Here is a 14,258-nt window from a genome sequence, read left to right on the forward strand (position 1 = left end):
CCTTCTCCATAGAGTGCAACACTTTCCGTTCAAAGACACCAACGGCGCGCTAAGCACGATTTGCTGCTATAATGCGTTCATGTATTTCTTTGGTTGTGTCATTATCAGTGGTCACCAGTAAGCCCAAATATACGAACTCGTCAACTACCTCCTGCTCATCGTCGTCAATAGCCATTGTCCGTGGGAGGCAAACGTTGTTTTCTCTGGAGTCTCTTCCTACCATGTATTTGGTTTTCGACGAATTGATTTGTAACCCAACAAACTCTCTAGCTTCTGTTTTCAATCTGGCATAGATTACCTCAGCCATCCTAAGGTTTCTAGTAACGATGTCGAGGCCTTCTGCGAAGGCTAGGAGTTGGCTCACACCTTTATTAACGTCAACATCGTCTGCCATCCCCATGCTAGAACCCTCCGTGCAATTCGAAAGGACTCGAGAGTGTTCCCGAATCGCGGACGTAGCACATCAGCCGCATCAGTTTGTCCGAAAAACCGTTCTTGTGTATTATCTGCAATAGCTGTTCGTGCGCGACTGTAGCGTATGCTGCCAGGAAATCCCCGAAAATATGATGCGTGGGAACTTTGTACTCCCGACATTTGCGGAGAATTTGTCGGAGAGTAAAAACTAGATCCGTAGTGTACAGGACCCCATGAAGCCCACCTGATATTACTCGACGAATTCTCTTGCTACTGGGGATAAACAACGTAACAAAATTTAGGAGAGCAATTTGTAGAAGGCAGTCATCTCGGGGCCTTTAATCTTTCTTCTCTACTTTAACGATGTGAACTTTTTGCCTAATGGTCTGCGACTGTCGTTCATTGTTGCTCTGAGATTTCTTCTTTGGCGTGATCCTTCGAAGTTAACAGGAACAGAATTGTCAACTGTTTAGAATGCACATTTTGGAAAACCAAACTTGAATTTCAAGAAAATTAAAAAAAAACAGATATTTGATGTAATTTTTCACACTTTCAGCACTGCGTTAGCCTTCCAGTTGGCTTCGAGGTATAATGTTTGCCATTCTGGAATCTGTGTTGGAGGAGGCTGTTGGAGTCAATCCTAGCTGATTGCAAAGTGTCGAATAAGAGCAAAAGGTTAAGTTTCGAAAACGGAACGTAACATCTGGGCTTTATTTTACATTGCACTGTCCTAAGCATAACTGCACCCGTGTTTGTTTATTAAAACAACCTACAACTATCGTCACAAATTTGCATAAAAAATACTTCAACTTGTTTGTGGTCACAGATTTCAAGTTTCACTCACAATTTACTTTCGACGGTTTCTCTAGAATATTTGCACGAGTTCAGAAAATGCGTAATAACATTCGCCACCCGTTCCGGTTCAATCAGATGCACATAGTGACAGCCTTTGACCGTTACAAATGTTACATGGGAGCTGGGCTTCTTTTTCATAAGTTCAATCAGTTGCTTGCACTCATCGGGATCGCTGTAATGAATCGAGTCGGTAGCTTTGATGATTAGCACCGGGCAAGTTATGTTTCGAGCAGCTTGAGCATTCGTTTCCATTGACCAACCCAGGACGTTTGGAAATTTGGTTCGGCTGTCCTGGCGGAAAAAATACTTCTCCGGTCGGTGTTTGGAGGCAGCGATATTTCTCGCCAACAAATGATGACATATTTCCTTGGGAATCGTGCTCGCTAGTCCATGATGAATTTTCTCCAACATTTCTTGGTGGGTATATACTTTGGGTAATTCGTTCCGTCTGTTGGCCATGTCTGATGCCAAAGTTCGCTCGATGTGGTGAGCCAGATGCTCAAGCATCTTACCTGGGAAGTATGGTTGGAAAGCATCTATTGCGACGAAGAGATCCACCAGTTCGGGATAGATTCCAATAAACATGTAGCACATCATTGCACCCAGTGAATGGCCAACTAGAGATACCTTTGTCCAATTGTAGGCCTGCATTATTCTTAAAATGACGATTATCGTATCAGTTGCGTGATACACAATACCATCCGGTAGATTTGAGGACAGTCCATGGCCTGGGAGGTCTATTGCCAGATAGCTACCATGCGGCGGGAGTAGCGGAATTAGACGATCGAACGTTCCACTGTTATCGCAGTATCCATGTATGAATAAAAGTGGCCGAACATCACTGGATCCGTACCATTTACCACTCAACTGCCCGAAGGGAATCGGTATTTGAATTGGGCGAAACTTCTGAAAGAATGACACAAATAATTCAAGTGTTTGTGGACTTTTTCTTTAACGCACCGATTGTTTTCCTTCCATTTCCTGGAGAAGACTCGACAAAAATAGCGACAAATCTGAACGAAGTCGGAAGTAATGTGGCTTATAGCTCCGGTGATTAGTAGGGTGATTATAAAGATGAAAGCCATCGGTCAATTGAAGCGTGCAATTTTTCCGATAATGAGCGCGTAATTGGCCATATGAGACAATTGCAGCAATGACCCCGCGATGTAAACTCTCATACCTCGCAAGGCATTAGGCATTCATTGATGGCGTCTTGCCATGTAAGGATTAAAATTTGTTTTGTAATTTATGTACTTGCATTATTTTATTAATACTTTGCTGTTTTTTAATATATCGCGTATTATAACGAAATTTTCTTCGGACAGCTTTTCGACAATATCAAAGTGGTCCAAACCAGGAAGAATCTGCACCGAGCTTTCTATTCCGTAATTTTGTATATGTTTACACATGTTCATTGACATATGTTTGAACGTGTTGCTGTCATTTTCTGCAACATATAAGTGAACTTTTAGGTTTAACCCGGTAAGATGTGCATACTCCAAATGTAAAGGTGATAGACTTATCGCCTTAAACTGATCCAAGTCAAGCAAATTGTTGGTATTAACGGCTTTGGTATGGCGCAATTCCTCCAGCACGTACACGCCGGAGATAAGATAGAGATGTTTGATCAAATTGATGCCACTTCCAGCTGCAGTGAGGAAGTCACCGTCTAGGGAAGTAGCTATCAGGTGTGCTCCTGCTGAATGACCGGCCAATGAAATATCACTGAAAAATTAAAAATTGGCCATAAAGTTTGACATCAAGCTGTTGTTATTTTAGCCATCGCCTACTTGACGTTATTTTCTGCAGCATTATTAATTATAAACTGTACAGCACGCTTCACCTGTTTGACTTGCTCACTCAGGGTTACATCGGGACAGAGATCATAATCCACAATTATCACTCGAAATCCGTTTTCGACCAGAGGTTTCGCACAGTACGCAGAATCATTTTTGCTCAACATCTGCCAGTAGCCACCGTGAATGTACACCAACAGAGGGGCGTCTTTCGGTAAATCATCACCGTAAATATCAATTTTTTCATGTTTACCCGGACCATATGCTACGTTCAGAGTGCATTTAAGTTCCCTTCTATATTGGTCACTAACTGAAAAATGCAGTGTTACTTTTATTGAAATTGATTGCATCCGAATAACTTACCTTCCGTGACAAATTGCACATGGTACTCAATAACTTGTTCGGCCGACGGAAAGCGCCTATTCCATTCGCTGGGGGAATATTCTTTTTCCCAAATGGCAATTTGTTCCGCACTTGGTGTATCCATCCCATAGAGTGCTTCACGATCAATTAAATGGCTTTTTAAATGGCTGATTACTGAATGAGGAAACCATTCGAAGGCAAAAATCATACTGTTTTCAATATTATCAAGTGCCTATACCTACCTATTCAGGCGATGCTGACTGCCGTCGAATGAGTAACCTGATAACCTGAAGCCGTTCAAAGTGATCATAATAAGGTGAAATTTCCTGTTTTAGGCTCTCGAATTGGAAAGTATGTTCGGTTTGAGTGAGGATGATGAATATTGCTTGTTGATTATCTCAGGTCATAGGGAAGTCATACTTTAATGTTGTAGCGTTGTTTGCAAGACGCTTTAAAAAATGTTTAGAATATTCTAACAAACTATTTTACGGATTTCCAGTTCTGTCTACTCACCGTTGATGTGAGATGTGGCTATTAGTACTTAGCTGTATGATGGTACATTGCTTATGTTTATTGGAAACCTTATGTTGAAATATACCATGGAAGTTTGTTCACGGACGTAGTTTTAGGTAAAAGCAAAGCCTAGGTGCTACATTCCGTTATCGAAACTTGACCTTCTGTTTTTATACGACAGACTTCGCAGCCAGCTGTTAGAGTTCAGGACAATTGCAGGGCCAGTTGCTACGATCCTATTGATTCTAACAGCCTCTCCCAGCCGAGATTCGAACATACTGCGACTGGCTTATTGGGCCAGCGGCATACCTCGAAGCCAACTGGGAGAGCGTAGTTTTGGATGTTATAAGTGAAAACAAGCTTTGAAAACTTCGAGATTTCTTATTTTCTCAGAAGACTTAAAGCGAATTTTTCCGATTTTCTCAGACATCGTTTATTTTAAAAATTCATTACTCTTGAACGAAGCAGCATAGTATTTTTTATGAAAATATGCGCAAATATTTTTAGCAATCCAGGAACAATATAATCTAGAAAAAGTTTTTTTTCACAAAATACTTCACTGCTGCGAAAAACTCGAAAAAAGTAAGAAAAATAATGTTTCACCACAACGAAAATTTTCAAAATATATATTTTTTGTCATAGCCTTTCCGTGCCTAAAGTTTCACAAGAACGATTTTTCTTTTTCCTAAGTTTCGGACACAAAACTTGATTTTGCTGGACATTTATCAAGCATAGCATGAGCACGGTCTGTTTCGTTGATTCATGCTAATGACTCTCATTTCCTACTCTAGCCGCTTTGAAGTTAAAAAACTCTCAATCCAGTGGATCGAACAATTGTATTAGTGCCCTGGTTGCTCCAATCCGACGTCTACCGAGTACCGTTTAGCTCAGGTATATTTTAATCTGCTGGGAACTTCGAGCTAGTTGTTCCAGCTAGCACCAACTTGTATATCAATGTGCAAAAATTATTGTAAATATCCCTTAACAAATTCTTCCTTACTTATGTGTCTATGTCCGCCGGTCACGCGGAACAAAAGGATGAAATCAGAGATCTCCACTGTTGATGGTTACTCGCCGTGACTTCTACCTGTCGCCAGGACAGATTCTCGTCTACAAATTGATGATGATGATGGAGCCCACCTCATTCCCCTACAAAGGTTTGAGATAGTCGATTTATCTAATAGATAATTAGTGAATATACATTTGAACCAGGTAGGCAAACAAAACGATCTGGTTTTTGACACAGATATAAATTCCTGCGATGGTATTCAAATACAAGTTATAACTATTAAAAATATATAATTTTTCAAGTTATTTCCAAACCAAGAATCTCCAGTATCAATTTGCAACCTTCTGCCAGTTACCAAGATGTTCATATCATTTTGGTTAAGCCGATACCCAGTTTAGCCCGCTACTAAGTCGACGCAGTCCCGACGAGGCCATTCCCGCTGTAATCAGCAAGCAAAGCAAAGTCCAACCTTCAACTTAGTATGAGACTTATAAGGGCATCCCCACCCAGGGAAATCAAAAAAATTTCCAACCCGAAAAAATCCTTGACTGGCTAGGAAAATAAACATCTAATAACAAGCAGAAGCATCCAAATCTTCCTGAACACTCACGAATTTGTCAATTACTAGTAGTAAAGTCAGATATTTCTAATAGAAAGAACAGTCAAATTTAAAATCAGTCCTCTATATCTGTTTAACGCGCGCGGTTCTCAAACCTTTGAAGACTACTCTCTTTTTTTTAACTACATTAACAATTACAAAATCCATCATCACCATGGTGACGAACATAATAGTTTTAATGTGCTTTATTAATCTCTAACAAATACTTGATTAACAGATGTCCAAATTAAATAATCAGTAGCAAGAACTTCGTCAAATATTATTTAAATTAAAAATATAATAAACTAAAAAAAAATCAAAATACTGCCTTTACGTGTGAAATGCATTGTCTCTTAAATTCTGATAGCGCCGTTGTACGTCTGATGTGCCTAGGTATCGAATTGTATATCTTAATTCCCTTAAAGAACAAAGAATTTTGAGAAGCACTAGTTATAAAATTAGGTGTTCTAATCTCTGCCGCATTTCTAGTATTATATCTATGGATGTCACTTCCCCTTACAATTCGATCACACAAATATCGAGGCAGCAATCCATTAACTACTTTGAATATGAACACCATTGTCAAGAAAACAATTCGTTGCTTCACCGACAACCATTGCAAAGCATCCAGCATCAACGTTGAGGAAGTGAATCTATTGCATCGCAAAATCAAACGCATGATTTTATTTTGTAAACGCTGCAACCTCGATATTTGTGATTCATTCGCTAAGAATAATATGGAAGTGCAAAAATCTAAGTGGGGAGAGATGATTGATTTATAGAGATGAATCTTACTAAAAGTATTCAGCTCTTTTTTCAAACGACAGAGAATCCCGTACTTCTTGGCAATTTTTTTGATAACATTGTCAATATGGGTATTGAACTTGAGTTTGTCATCAATAATTACTCCAAGATATTTAATCTCGTGTACCCGTTCAATGATTTCCCCGTCAATCTCTACATCAACGTGATCATTCAAACGGTTGCGCGATATTACCATGAATTTGGTTTTACTGGTATTCAACTTCAGTTGTTTGAATTTCAACCATCTACTCAGCGAGCGTAAATCTACATTCAAGTGTGTTATGGCATAATCGAGATTTTTAGCTGCTATGAACAACACAGTATCATCAGCGAAAAGATTGATGTCACAGAAACGTAAGACTCGTCTCATGTCATTAATGTACATAATGAATAATAGAGGCCCTAATACACTCCCTTGGGGTACACCTAGAGTGTTCCTCACGGGATCTGAGATAAAATCATTAAAAATTGTCTTTTGAGTTCTGTCACATAAGTAGCTCTCAAACCATTTATATGCAGTACTCGTTATTCCGAAACGCTTTACTGTTTGTAATAATAAGGGCCTAGAAATCGTTTCAAAAGCGCGTTTCAAATCCAAAAACACAGCAACAATAGTATCTTTACGCTCGATATTCTCTTTCCATTTTGCTAACACCAAATTCAATGCAGTTTCACAAGAATGATCTTCCCGATATCCTGATTGCTCTGGTATTAGTAAATCGTTATTATTAAGATAATTCAACAGCTGACCTTTCACAACAAGCTCTAAAATTTTCTCTAAAGTGTGCAACATATTGATAGGGCGAAACTCTTCGGCTTTAATCGTCCCAGCAATTTTTTGAATCGGAACCACTAACGATTCCTTCCAAACATGTGGCACGTGCCCAGTTTGCAATGATTCATTTATAAGGCTCAGCAGGTTGTGTCCAATGACATGAAAGCAATCTTGTACGACTCTAGCGTTAACATTATCAATTCCAGTCGTTTTTTGTAACGAAAAACAAATATTTTTAAGTTCTACTAATGTTATTGGATGAAAATCGCTAAAACAACAGTTAGTGGCAATCGGTTGTTTTATTTCATCTGGTTCATCAACTAATTCAATAGATTGATTAATTGAAGAAACACTATCAATGAAATAATTATTAAACTTAGTAGCGATTGTTTGTTCAGATTGCTCTTCAGTGCCGTTAAAAGTTATGGACCGCGGTTTACAATCGCCAGGTTTTAACAAAGATTTGAGTATTCTCCATAACTCTTTGCTGTTGTTTTTGTGTTGATCAATTTTCCTCTGTATATATTCACTCCGTGTCTTGTTTAGAGACTGTGAATACATATTCCGCGAAACGGTATAGTTGTACCAATGATCACTTCTATTTGTTTTACAAAACTTTTTGTACCATTTGTCTCTTTTGCGTTTAAGGCGCAGCAAATCCAAATTGTACCAACTATTCGAGTTCCGTATAACAACGAAGTTTTGTTTGACTAACTGATTGATACATGCTTTTAAGGTGCTATTAAGCACCGCCGTTTTCTGATCAAGGCTCCCTGTTAATGGAGAATCCAAGCTTCGTGCAACAAGTTCCGATACCTTTTGTTTCGAGTAATTTTTCCAGGTCTTTAATTTCACCAGACTATTACTACTGTTCAAGCTACGATAGATATTTATTACTATCGTCTCATGATCAGTAATTTTTAACTCAGGACACACCACTGCCGAAACAGAGTCAAAGTTAACGTAAACGTGGTCTATTAAAGTTCTACTGAACCTGGAAATACGCGTATATTCTTTAATTATTTGTTTTAAATTAAAGAATTCCGCTAATCGCTTCAAATGATTCGAATTATAGTTATCGCGCCAATTTATGTTGAAATCTCCCGCAATCATAGTAAATTTACTGCAATCTACAAATATCTCAAACCAGTTTTCTAAAATCTCTATAAATCGTTGGTCACTAGAACTGGGAGAGTGATAAATAACACCATAATTTCCCATCTTCATGCCGCTTTCCACTGTTATACCTAAGAACCAATTACAATCAATTGCTTCGTTGTAGCGAAGAATAAATTGAACAGATTCTTTGACATAAATAGCAACCCCTCCAGTATGCCTTGAATGTGAACAACAGGCAGATATTTTGTATCCCGGTATAGAATATTGATCAAATGCATCAATATCTACAATATGTGTTTCTGACAAACATATCAAAGATGGACGTTTTTCCTCTACAATCTGTCGCAATGCAACGTAATTTGTAGATAACCCAGCAATATTCAAATACATTATGTCAAATTGATTCACATTTCTCTTGGAGTTTGGTTGCTATTTATCGAAATGTAAACTGCCTTTTTTCTGCTCATACAATTTCTTGTAAACTAAGCATTCTGAGCTAGATGCTGCGTGGTTAACGTCCAAATTCATTTTACGTTCTTTATTGAATTTAATACAATTAACACATTTCGAAACAGTGGATGTACAATCAGATGTTCTGTGTTTTTCACTGCACAAAGAGCACGTTTCGTCATTCTTACAATCCGTACTTTTGTGCCCAAATTCTCCACATTTGAAGCATCTCAAAACATTAATTGCCGGAGCAATATGGCATCGATCCCAACCGACATTCACTTTTTTTGAAGTCAATAAACAGTTGTAAGTCTGTTTATCAACTTCAATTATCGCATTGAACTTGTTATACTTAAAACGAGGATTCTCGTATATATTAACAACCTTGACTTGATCTATGGAAATATCCTCATTTTGACTTCTTAAAAAGTCAATGAAGACATCAGAAGAATACTGATCACTCATGCCCATTACTTTTAACCTTGGCACCGGGGGAATGGGAACAACAGCAGTGTAACTCTCACCAAGATTACTTTCAATGCCCTTTTTCACGTGTTCCACAACATCTTTTGTTGCACACTCTACAATAACCGAGCCATCTTTCCCGTTTCTAAAATTACTTATTTTGTGTGTTTTTGGATTTAATTTCGATTTTAAAAAATCCTTTGTAGCCTCACTACTCTGGGAGGACTCTTTTGGTTTGATCACAATAACCGGACCAGCTTTACGCTTCTTTACATTCCCTTTCAACACGCTAGCAAAGGAAAGCTCTTCCTCTTCATTATTCGCGTTACTACCGCTCTCATTCAATTTACGCTTTTTACTTTTTACGCTCAATTTTTCCGAATCTGAAACATGTTCATTCATAGTAACTAATTCCTGTTTACGTTTCATTTCAAAAAATGATCCAGCCATATTATTAATTTTTTCAAGCATAACTCTTTCAAAGCCCAGAAATCTATCATTTATAGCACCATTTACTTTTAATCCCAACTCTTCCATCCTGCTCTTAAACGCGTTGTCTATCTGAGCAGCAATGTTGTTTTGGATATCTATGATGGAGTCTGAAATCTTCTTGATCTCACCTTTCATCAATATGATATCCGAAACTGCAAAAACATTCTGCTCGCCACAACACTGATCTGATAGACAGCCATCACACTTGAACAGTACATTATCGCTTGCATTGATCAATTTTACAGCAGGTCCACTTATTCCACCGCAGCGAGAGTGAAAGCTCCCGCCGCAGCGGTGGCAGCAGACAAGATCATTGATAAATACATTCCCATTACACTTTGCACATTCCATATTGCCTAGCACGGTGGACGCTACGTACAGCGCACACAGGCAATAGAGACAAAGACAAAAGGTATATCACAATACGGCAGCGGCGAAGCCGGCTGCAAATTTATATCGTAAATAATTCAATAACAAGCCGCTCTTGCTACTGAATTTCTACTTATCTTGATAATATTCCCTTTAAGGTACACTTTGGAAACACAAATTCCACTGTATACTTGCAATTTCACACGTAAATTAGTTAATAATTATCACAGCACGTAAAACACAAACTATGATGTTCGCCATATTTCAATTATTTCAATTACAGCTTGGATGTCGTTGGCTAAGCTGCGTCGCCTTGAGCCTCTGGGTCTGCCTCTTCTACGCTGTCCTTGCGGATTTCAGTTGAGTGCTTCTCTGCAGATCTCGTTCGCTCCTTTCCTCAAGGTGTGACCGATCCACTTCTACCTACGTTCACGATTTCTATTGCTATCGGCCGTTGATGATATCAACGTTGGAGTTCCTAATTGGATATCCAGTTGTCAGGCCACCACGCACGAATGATATATCGCAAGCACCGGCTAATAAATATCTGCAGTTTTTGCGTTGTCCCCGTTGAAACGCACCACGTTTCACAGGCATACAGCTGTACGGATTTAACGTTTGAATTGAAAGTTCAAACAAATTGGTTAACAAATTCGGAATCATGAATAAAGCGTAATAAAGCGCGCACAAGCTGAAATTCCATCCTTTACACTAATAGTGGCTATCAAATATACAACTTTCAGCACAGGGTTGCATAACAGTATGAAGCTAGTCGCGCTCATTCGGATCTTGTATAGAAATCTATACCTATAAAGAAGGATTTCTGTCTGTCTGTCTGTCTGTCTGTCTGTCTGTCCGTATGTTCCTTATAGAATCGAAAACTACTGAACCAATCGGCATGAAAGTATGCATGTAGAGGTTTTTTGGGGCCAGAAAAGGTTTTAGTGATGGTTAGAAACCCCTCCCTCCGCTAAGAGGGGGGGTTCCCATACAAATGAAACACAAATTTCTGCATAGCTCGACAACTAATCAAGAAAATAGAACCAAATTTGACATGTGGTTGTTTTCGGTGACAAGAATTTATTCTATGGTAAATTGAGACCCCTCCTCTCTTTATAAGGGGAATTATAACTCCTCTCCTCTTTAAAAGGGGGGGCTTCCATGCAAATTTCCTCATAACTCGAGAACTAATCAAGCAAATGGAACCAAATTTGGCATGTGAAGGTTTTCGAGGACAAGAATATTTTCTATAATAAACTAGGACCCGTCCCCACTTTAAGAGGGGGGGCTCCTATACCAAAGAAACACAATTTTCCTCATAACTCGAGAAGTAATTAAGCAAATGGAACCAAATTTGGCATGTGGGTGTTTTTGGAGACAAAAATTTTTTCTATGATGAATTGGGACCCTCCCCGTTTTAGGAGGGGGGGGCTCCTATACAAATGAAATACAAATTTCCTCATAACTCGAGAGCTAATCAAGCAAATGAAACCAAATTTGGCATGTGAAAGTTTTCGAGGGCAAGAATATTTTCTATAGTGAATTAGGACCCCTCCCAACTTTAAGAGGGGAGACTCCTATACAAACGAAATACAAATTTCCTCATAACTCGAGAACTAATCAAGCAAATGGAACCAAATTTGGCACGTGGGTGTCTTTGGAGACAAAAATTTTTTCTATGATGAATTGGGACCCCTACCCACTTTAGGAGGGGGGGCTCCTATACAAATGAAATTCAAATTTCCTCATAACTCGAGAACTAATCAAGCAAATAGAACCAAATTTGGCATGTGGAGGTTTCTGGAGGCAAAAATATTTTCTATGGTGAATTAGGACCCCTCCCAACTTTAAGAGGGGGTGCTTCTACACAAATGAAATACAAATTTCCTCATAATTCGAGAACTAATCAAGCAAATGGAACCATATTTGGCACGTGGGTGTTTTTGGAGGCAACCATTTTTTCTATGATGAATTAGGACCCCTTACCTTTTTAAGAGGGGGGGGGGGCTCTCATACAAACGAATTACAAATTTCCTAATAACTCTAGAACTAATCAAGCAAATGGAACCAAATTTATCATGTGGGTCTTTTTGTAGGCAAGAATATTTTCTACGGTATATTTGGATTTCCCCACTTTAAGAGGGGGGGGGGGCTCCTATACAAATGAAAAACAAGCGAGTTATGGCCCATCTCCCCTTTAAGAGGGTGGGCTTCCATACAAATGAAATACAAATTTCCTCTTATCTCGAGAACTAATCAAGCAAATGGAACCAAATTTGGCATGTGGGAGTTTTAGATGGCAGAAATTTTTTCTATGGTGAATTACGACCCCTTCCCCTTTTAAGAGGGGAGCTCCCATACAAATGAAATACAAATTTCCTTATAACTTGAGAACTAATCAAGCAAATGGAACCAAATTTGGCATGTGGAAGATTTTGGAGTCTTGAATTTTACGATAGTTAGAGACCTCTCACCCCTGTGGTAGGGGGATATGGACTCTCATACAAATAAAACAGAATTTTTTGCGAAACTCAAAAACTAATCGAACTCGAGAAATTCGAGACTCTTCCATAAAACATTAGTCAATACAAGACCACAAAAACTATCTATAGTAACACTAGATCATTCAGGACGAGACGGTCGCGAGTATTGCCGGTGACCCACCGTCGGAAGCGCCGCCCACTGGGGGGCTTGCAAAACTCGAGATTGTGACAAAGATCATCCGAGATTCATGATTTATATACAACACAGGTTAATTTGTGGCAATACGAAGTTTGTCGGGTCAGCTAGTACCTATATAAATGAACTTGACAATTCACCCGAAACCTGAAAATGTATCATCCATCGTAGATTAAATCAGTTTGAGCAGTTTGCCGGGAAAGCCGTTCTCGTCCATGATTTCCTTGGCTCTTTTTGGTCGACGATATCATATGCAGCTTTAAAGTCAACGAACAAACTCTGTTTTCACGGCCTTTTTGGAGGATCTGCCGCAGTGTAAATATTTGATGCTTTATTGATCGTCTTCAATAACGCGGGCTTGATAATTCCCACAAATCTGTTAGCAATTCGCAACTGGTGATAGTCGGTGGAAAATGGATTGGAGCAGCACTTTGTAGGCGGCATTTAAAAACGATAGTTCCCAAGTTATCGCCCTTCTTGTAGATCGAGTAGATAATCCCATCTTTCCACTCCTGCTCTGCAGGAGCCTGTTCTGCATCTCAAATTCTAATAATTAGCTGGGAAACACGAGTGGCCGGATTTCTGGTCTCTATGTAAATTATGATGAGCTCCACACCGATTCCATTTTCCCCCACCGATTTATTGTTCTTCAGCTGCATGATGGCCTCCTTAAGTTTGTCTGTCGTTGGGTTGGTACCTTTGCTCCGTTTGTCGCACCGCGATGCGTTTCCTGAGAACGATGCAGCCGTTCCAACTCCACGTACGCCCACTCTTCCAGACAGTGCTTTTCTCCCTGAAGATTTGGGTTTATTGCGTCTTCTTCTGGCTCTGTCTTTCTACGTTCTGACACGTAGCTCTGCGCATCTTGAGCGCCCACGCAGCATTTTTCTCATCCATCACCCTCCTACTTTTATCAATTTTAACGTTTTTAATTCGCGGAAATTGTAAAACAACGGACAACGGGCTTGTAACCTATAACTTAACGAGCAATAAAAATAAATGGTGATTTGTGAGCTACTTTTATAGAAACAAATCCTGACTTTTGAGTGTCAGAAGTAAATTTGGTTTAAATTCGTGGAGAAACCAATAAATTGGTAGCTTTTTGGATGGTAATATTCTATTTACGGCTTATTGTGAAAGGTCAGGCAGATTTATCCTAGAAATTGACACAAATATTCGAGAAAATGTTTTTTAAGCTTAATGGGCAGTGGAAAACATATTGCTACCAATGTTTTGCGTTAGACGTTGCGTTGCGTTTCGTTAGCCTTATAGTGCCACCAATTTTTTCAAGTTTTTCAGCTATTTTTCCAGCAAAAAAATGTTAGTGGGTTTTTCCGTATGTGGACATTATGGTCTATTGAAGTTTGTGTTTTTTACGGGTAATTTGCCACGGTCTTATAAAGGGTTAACAGAGCCTGGCCTCGGTACCGAATGTTATTCTCAACGTAGTGTTTTGGGCGTATCTTAACTGACGCTAGGTAGTGGCCTGAAATTAAAGCGACAGATACGTATTTCGTCTACGACTTGCGGGCTTCATCAGTGTCTATTTTCAAACAT

The 14,258-nt window shown here is 39.1% G+C and overlaps 2 protein-coding genes across 2 annotated transcripts; both read right to left on the reverse strand.

Annotated features, from left to right (window-relative positions):
- Positions 1-752: 752 nt before the first annotated feature.
- On the reverse strand, positions 753-2,247 carry LOC128740981 (serine hydrolase-like protein). The gene is made up of 3 exons (XM_053836557.1): positions 2,230-2,247; positions 1,259-2,175; positions 753-849 (listed from the first exon to the last, which is right to left on the reverse strand). Exons 1-3 carry the CDS (start codon positions 2,245-2,247, stop codon positions 753-755), a joined length of 1,032 nt encoding a protein of 343 aa, XP_053692532.1.
- A 281-nt stretch (positions 2,248-2,528) lies between these two features.
- LOC128743476 (kynurenine formamidase) lies at positions 2,529-3,561 on the reverse strand. The gene is made up of 3 exons (XM_053840068.1): positions 3,429-3,561; positions 3,060-3,375; positions 2,529-2,994 (listed from the first exon to the last, which is right to left on the reverse strand). Exons 1-3 carry the CDS (start codon positions 3,550-3,552, stop codon positions 2,529-2,531), a joined length of 906 nt encoding a protein of 301 aa, XP_053696043.1. The 5' UTR covers positions 3,553-3,561.
- Positions 3,562-14,258: the final 10,697 nt, after the last annotated feature.

This window comes from Sabethes cyaneus, chromosome 3 (assembly GCF_943734655.1).
Source record: "Sabethes cyaneus chromosome 3, idSabCyanKW18_F2, whole genome shotgun sequence".
Classification (NCBI taxonomy): domain Eukaryota; kingdom Metazoa; phylum Arthropoda; class Insecta; order Diptera; family Culicidae; genus Sabethes; species Sabethes cyaneus.

Coding starts and splice junctions, on each gene's coding strand:
- LOC128743476 (XM_053840068.1), bottom strand. CDS start 3,552: ATGGATACACCAAGTGCGGAACAAATTGCCATTTGGGAAAAAGAATAT. Junction 3,376..3,428: donor TGTGCAATTTGTCACGGAAG/GTAAGTTATTCG, acceptor TGCATTTTTCAG/TTAGTGACCAATATAGAAGG. Junction 2,995..3,059: donor GCTGCAGAAAATAACGTCAA/GTAGGCGATGGC, acceptor TTAATTTTTCAG/TGATATTTCATTGGCCGGTC.
- LOC128740981 (XM_053836557.1), bottom strand. Junction 850..1,258: donor GAAACCGTCGAAAGTAAATT/GTGAGTGAAACT, acceptor TTAACTTCGAAG/GATCACGCCAAAGAAGAAAT.